This window comes from Lolium rigidum, chromosome 6 (assembly GCF_022539505.1).
Source record: "Lolium rigidum isolate FL_2022 chromosome 6, APGP_CSIRO_Lrig_0.1, whole genome shotgun sequence".
NCBI classification, from domain to species: domain Eukaryota; kingdom Viridiplantae; phylum Streptophyta; class Magnoliopsida; order Poales; family Poaceae; genus Lolium; species Lolium rigidum.
Genome location: NC_061513.1, coordinates 93,640,876 through 93,648,354, shown reverse-complemented (window position 1 = coordinate 93,648,354; position 7,479 = coordinate 93,640,876). Strand labels below are relative to the sequence as shown.

Genomic DNA, 7,479 nt, shown 5'->3' with positions numbered 1-7,479 from the left:
CATCTTGGTTAGCCAGAACGACCACTGGCTGTTGATAGAGAAACATATGCCAGGATTTCAAGCATAAATATGTGAGTGCAGCAACAACGTATCTCTCTAAATTACAACCCAACATGTGGGAGACCAGGAACAAAGTTATCAAATCATATTGAAACTTGAAAAGCCAATGTGAATAGTCATAAGAAAAAGTTATAAACAAATAGTGTTCCGGCACTTGGAGCTTCCAGTCTCTAAATAAAGAGGTAAATAGTAAAACCCCACAATCTTGCTATCTTCAACCAGATATATGAAAAGATGGGGGAAATGTAAAACCAAGCAGAAACAGGCAACATAATACAACTCATCGTGGTGTGTGTATCTTTCAACGCAACGGACGTGAGGCAATAAAGCTCTTGCTTCATCTAAAAAAAGCATAAAGCCTCGCAATTGGAAAGAACAAACATAATTATGGACAAAACCTTTACAAATGGTAAACATCATAGTGGACCAAATGGCTCCGGGAGTGGCTCAAATCGGTGATCGAACACAGGGCTCTGGTCAGACTTGTCATCGACGCTGTGCAACCAGTCCGTGTTCTGAGCGTCTTCCCTCAGTAACATCTCCTCATACCTTGAACTGCCATATATATCCAGTTCACTCGATGTCTCTCTAGTTCCAATGCTTTCTCTATCTGGAGAATCAGTTGAGCTCCCACCGTAGTGTGAAAGAGCTCCATTGGAATCACTAGAGAAGTGTCCGTTGATGCTGCCATTGTCGGTATAGGTGTCATGCTCACTATTTGAGTTGTGATGGCCAGGATCCGACATTCGAGCTGGCCGACCCTTTGCAGCAGAAGACCGGATGCTATGAGGAAACAGAGATGCACCACGGATGCCACCCAAGTTCTGTCGAATGTCCTGTCATAAATAAGAGTTAATTCAGATTCTTGTAAGTAATATTATAATTAATAGTGTATTAGGTCCTCGGCCTACAATATTACCCACAATCCATCTTAAATTCTTTCTAGAACATCCCAGACAGCAGTCTAGAGATAGCATTATGAAGTGAATACAACAATTGATTGAGAAAGCAATTCCAAATAAAAGAAGGCTGTCAATTTATAATTGGCATGAGCGCCGAACATACCATGTGCTTGATAGCCATGTCAAGTGACTTCCTTGATATTGTCCTACCGAATCCATTGTCTTCACTTGTGGCAGACCGAGAGGGTCTAGCAGGCTGACTGTCCATAACAGATCGGTGCCCATTGGTAAGAGAAGATGTCCTGGATGGCGCATCAGAAGATTTAGTTCGGGTAATAGCAGGCACAGACATCTTCTTCATAGGAGCTGAGGTAACTGGTTCAGCATTCGGGGTTGACCTGCCTCCCAAACCAATTCCTGGCCGTGCTCTACCAGCAGATAATGGCCTTTCTGGTAGCTTTGTCCTTAAGTTAGGTGGAGTATCACTTGGGAAATCTGGAATATCTAGTGGCCTAACCGGAGCTCGCAGACGTGAATTTGGGGAACTTGGACGGGATGATGGTGCTGAAGATGGTGCCGACGAAGGTGCTGACATTCGACCACGGTTGGCTATCAATCGGCCACCAGATGTTAAGTTACTGCTGCTAGAAACCCGCCCAACTGATGGTGAGCGACCAATGGGTGGAGCTGACGGGCGCATGACAGGTTGGCGCGTAGGTGTAGACGACCGAGAACTAGAACGGCTTACTGAAGCTGTACTTGAGGAAGAGCTAGTACGGCAAATTGCAGGAATTCTACCAGAGGATGAGCTGGGACGACTCACTGCAGGACCAGTGCTTGATGATGAGCTGGAAACCATTCGGGGACGAGAGGTTGGAGTTGATGACCTTGAGTTCTGTGCAGATAAGCTCTTTACACCAGTTGAGTTATTCATGGACTGGGAACCATAAGAAGAGCTTTTGACTGGAGTAGATGGACGAGTTTTGGCTGGACTAGGCGGACGAGTTTTGGCTGGAGTAGATGATCGTGCTGTCACTGCCCGTGAAGCTTGAGCTGATGGCTTTGATGGGGGAACAATGCTAATCCTCTTGGTAGGGGTTGTAGGTCTCGAACTGACAGAAGAATTGCTTGCAGTGAGCACTGATGACCTATTGTTGGTAGACATGAGAGCAGATTGAATTGAAGGGCGAGAGTAGCTTCTTGCTGGTCTAGTGGGAATTGTGGGATGCCCATTCTCTGCCTCGTGAATGGAAGGCTGAAATAAACATGCCATACAGTTATGTTAGTTAAGATCATCATCATCATATAGCCACTAAGCGAGTATTACAAGGTTTCAAGGAGAAGTCGTACAGATAAGTATACTCCATGATTAGAAGAAAGACAGGGCAATAGCATTATATCAAGTATGTGCATATACTATATAGACTGTAAAAAGAAAAGATTTAACACTGAAAACATTCCAATATTACATAACAGAAACCCAATGATACCGAAAGTTGACCAGACGCCTCACACATGAACCTTATGTTTATATTGCTTTTCCAAGCATAGCCCAATGAGCAGAACAAAAGGTTCTAGCAACAGCAAGTTACCATTCTAACTTTTTACTTATGTGGAGTTTGCTGCAACTTAAAAAAATATATGCTGGTCCATAGAAAGTGAAAGCTGTACCTATAAAGCATGAAATTAAGATGTATAATATCGTATTAATTTCCTAGACTGTTCATGCATACAATTATTCTTTAACCTTCCGCATTTGTAAGATCGACATTCAGTTGTCAATCAGGAGGCCAGAGATAGACCCTGCATTTCTACTACTGTGATTATAGATCAGAAGTTACAGCCCTGAACAACTATCCAAGCCATATAGACTCCTTCAAAACATAATTTTACATTGCAGACTACAATATCATACTAAATGACACAACTTTAGCGAATTCACTTTGTTTGTAGACTCGGCGCTCATGCAAATGCTTTTTGAACTATTCCCAGCGAGGAAGATAAACTACAGAGGGAAAACTAATTCCTTAGCAACAATATGAAGCACTGAACAGTTAATATAACCATGAGATCATATGGTGTAATCAGTAGGCTGGGCTCAACTGACTCAAGTGGTTTACTGCGACTACTTAATTACTACCTCTGTTCTAAATTATAAGACGTTTTGGTGGGCTAAATATGCTGTTCATAAGATACTCTTGAATTCACGAATGCAGTATCAAAACCGATACCAATGCTGTGTATGGATGTGTGTGGGTGGATGTGTGTGACTACAGTTTTGCACAGGTTACTGTTGAGTCTTGTTCCTAACCGTAACAGATGCACAGAGTGTCACTAAAAAGCATGTAACAACCCAATAAAGCAAAAAAAAAAAAAATCGAAACTACAATTTGGTAATAAAAACATGAGCACCAGCACGTTAAATATCTGAAGCTAATGGTACCAACCCTTGATGCTCTGGTAGTAGAGGCCGATCTGGTGATAATTCGTTTAGGCACATTTGAGGGTGGGGCTCTCTCAGCAACCTCCAGTTTAGGAGCACGGGGAGTTCCCGGAGGAGTAAGAAGCCTGAGGAATGCATACACATGTTATGTAAAATCAGAAGAAGACGAAAATGAATAACAGATGCACAAATGTGCGCACATCAAACATCAGAAATGCTTTATCCATACAAGACGAGGATCAGAAAACACTTCATATGCATATACCTCTAGGCTCTAGCAACAGCACGACATCTCATTCTTTTTCATGGTAAGCTCTGCTCATGCAGATGAGATCCTAGTAAACTTTATCGTACACCTAGATGGAGCTCTACTTATGTCAACCTGGTATTAAGGTGCGATGAGGGTTTTATACATTACTCCATGTCTCCCTCTGTCCCATGAAACTTGTCTTAACTTTGTGAACTATATATAAGTGCAACTAAAACATTAATTACAAACAAATTACAAACTCAGCTAAGCTAAGATTGAAATTTTGTCGACTGTATCTTTAGGTAGGCAGTTGCCACTGGTCCATCTATCAGTCTTCCAAAATGAATTTCACAGCAGAATTCGTATCTCTCTGCTAGCACCACATAATCTTAGTATTAGTATTATTACAGTATCCTAATTAAGCTACTTATTACAGTGTCATAACTTGTAATTCAAGACATCCTAAAAGTTGGATATGCAACTGGTCGGCCTAATTTTGAAGCTACATTTATTTATTTTGCCTTTTCCAAGATAAATTGATACTCCCACAGGCCACAGCACGTCACGCCCCATGCGCTGCTCCGTTAGAAAGGAGCCCACAGACCGACCAACCATCCAGGGAGTACATACTCTGCTTCTCTCTGAGCGCAACTAATCCTAACTGTACCAAACTGCTTCAATTATTCAGTTCCAGGAAACCTTAGCCAGAAACAATAGCACCTGCCACAACGGAACACTAGTACCCTACCATGATCCGTGCAATGCCACAGGCTCCAAAACGTTTGGACAAACTGAGCATTGCCCCCCACCTGCCTCAATGTTTCAGTAAGCTTGCATCGAGGGTTCACGGCGGTTGGAAAGGAACAGAGAAATAAACATGGGAGAAATAAAATCGAATCGGGCCAAAAAATAAAACGGGAGCAATATGATTACCAGTCGTAGTCGTGCTTCCCGATCTCCGTGCCCAGCAACTCCTCCATCGCAATCCCGCCTTCTAATCTAACTCGCAAAAATTCCCCACCGGGTCGACTCCAGCAACTGGCCAACTGCGAACATAGATGTTGCTCACAAACTCAAACGCATGGTAGAATAAGAACTCGGCCGCAGCGGCTACTGATGCCCGGTACTCACACTGTCTCCGGCGATCCGGCGAGGCGTCCGGGGATCGCGCCGACGCAGGGGGACGCGGATCGGCAGAGGAGCCTACTCCCCTCGCGCCCAAGCGAAGCTTCCGTGCCCGCCTTGGCCTTCGCTTGCGGCGATGATGAGGTGTGCGACAGCGAGACCGGAGGCAGGGTCGCAGCAGGGAGGGAGAGGAAGAAGAAGCAAGAAGGGCGGATTCGTGTGCGTGCTCCTCGCAGTTAATTTTTCCCCCCGATTAATTTATTCCGCTTTGATTTGGTTTTCGAATCGCTGCGCGGTAAGCGTGCCCGGGCCCACCTGGCAGTGGGTGCCTGTGGGCGGGGGTCAAAGAGGGGATAGGGAAAAAAATGGGCGGTAAAAAAGTGGGCGGCGTCTTCGCTGGGATGGAGGCGACGTGTCGGAGTTCGTGGGGCCGCACCATGACGTCTTGGGGCGGGTTTGTCGCCGGGCCCATTTGTCGGTGGCCACGCGTGCCGTGGACGGACAGGGCTCTGGTCAAACTTGGAATTTTTTTTTAACTTATGGTTTTCTTTTGGAACGTTGAGGTAAATTTGCTGATCAGAGCAGCGGGTCTGTGACTGATTCTACCGGTGTCACCTGCTACGGCTTACTACGCCTCTAATCTGAATTGCTGATGGGCAACTTTGGCGAGCTGGCGTTATGTAGTTGGCGATTATGATAGTCAGGGAGTCAAATATGCGCTTCGGCCTCGGCATGTTATCCATGTCATGCCGGACAACTTCGGTCAACCACGCAGCGCAGAGTAATATATAGATGGAGACAGTAGTTGAAAGGACCAATAAATTGTCAAATTAACAGCTAATTTGAGGGATGGGAGCATCTCTAGATACCGCAAAACTGCGAAAACCTAAAATTTGCAGGAAAAACTACACATTCATATATTTTTTGTTTGTTGTGAAGCGTAAGAGAAACCCCTCATACTTCTATCTACAGTTTATTTTCCTGATTATAATGTACTCCTTCTGTTTCTAGATATAAGCCATATAGTTTTCCGAGTAACAATTTAGATATTAAGTTTTAAATAGGATATAAATTTATTGCGTTGCCTTACTTGTATGGACAATATTTTTAGAGATCTAATTAGGTTTCATTATCTTATGCTCGCGTCAATTGCCTAAGGTTAATTCTAGCAAAACATGGTATAATTTTCCATAAATATGTGTTCTTTAATTTCCGTGCTAAAAAACTATATGGCTTATATCTAGAAACCGAGGGAATATACCCTAAAGCTTTCAGGGACGATAACTTTTAGTCAACGATCGCCAGACCTAACTACTCTGTCGCGTCGTCTGTAGTCCGACGAAATCGTCATCGTACTCCACCTAGCTACCCCTATTCCGACGAAAGATTCTTCTTTCCTAATTTTTCTGTGCCCATTTGTATGTGCATGCATGGTGTCGATGTCTATATTGAACTAATTGGTGTGAGACGCGGTCCCCAAATACTAATTGCATACAATCGATGTTCCCCATAGCCTGACTTCTATTGGTGTAAGCTGCTAGCCTGTTTCGGCTTATGCCTCTGATCTAAATTCCTAGTTGTTCCTAATTGGCAACTTTGGCAAGCTGGAATTATATATTGACCATTATGATAGTCAGATAGTCAAATATGCGCTTCAGCTCACCATGTTATGCATGTCATGCCACAACTTTGGTCAAGGAGGCAGCACAAAGTGGAGTAGTTTAGTTGAAAGGATTGATAAATCGTCAAATTAACAACTACCCAAATTTGAGCGATGGGGGTCAATGCAGGAAAGGGAAGCATAGCAGATGAGTTAGCACGACATGCTAAGAGCACAGGAAACTCGGGGACAACTTGGGTGGGGGATCTATCTTTAGATAGGATCTATGAGATCAATTTTCTGAAGACAAAAAATATGTTTAAAAATTCTCAAAAAATTTGACAACATACACCTATGTTATATATGCAACACAAAGAAATCGCTGCTTCAAATTCAACATACATTTAGAGATCCAAAAAGGATAGGGAATGAATAGTGTGAAATACTATTCACCCAAAACTGACACTATTCACAATAGAATTTATCTTTTATGTTTTTCTAAAAGTAGATCGAGTTTTGAGCTGATTTTTTTTGGAGTTGTAGATATAGTCCATAAGTTTGTTTGATTTTTCGCATTTAGTAAATATGGTGTCGTTGCCTAATCGACGGTACCTCGGAGGAGGGATCCTCACGAGGGGGAGAAGAAGTAGGGGCCATAGGGCGGAGTGCACACGGGACAGTGGTACGCGAGTTACCCAGCTTCGGAACACCTGCACGATGACAGGGCCTACTGTTGCTTGTCTGGAATTATCTGGGCGCTTTCGCGTTGTTACAATGAGTTGTGATTGTGCCTCTAGGGCTCCCGGGATCCGGCTTATAAAGGCGCACGGATCTAGGGTTTACATGGAGAGTCCTAGCCGGAATACAAGTTGCCTAACTACGGTACAATGTCTTGCCGTGTACGTCAAGGATCCGCCTTCCTCCCGGTACGTGCTTGGATCCGGATACTTCATGGGCTGTCACGGATCCGGCCTCCTTCGTAGGTCGGTTGAGATCCGGCTCCCTGTTCTCAGGCTGGACTTCATCCTTCGGGATCTACAGCAAGCTCGGGCCGCCCGATGGGCCACATGCCTCACCACCATCTATGGGCCACCGGGCT

The 7,479-nt window shown here is 44.1% G+C and overlaps 1 protein-coding gene across 1 annotated transcript; it reads right to left on the bottom strand.

Moving 5' to 3' along the window:
• Positions 1-213: 213 nt before the first annotated feature.
• On the bottom strand, positions 214-4,815 carry LOC124665216 (uncharacterized protein DDB_G0271670-like). The gene is made up of 5 exons (XM_047202632.1): positions 4,787-4,815; positions 4,589-4,701; positions 3,410-3,530; positions 1,126-2,217; positions 214-896 (listed from the first exon to the last, which is right to left on the bottom strand). Exons 2-5 carry the CDS (start codon positions 4,633-4,635, stop codon positions 477-479), a joined length of 1,680 nt encoding a protein of 559 aa, XP_047058588.1. The 5' UTR covers positions 4,636-4,701; positions 4,787-4,815; the 3' UTR covers positions 214-476.
• Between the last annotated feature and the right edge of the window lie 2,664 nt (positions 4,816-7,479).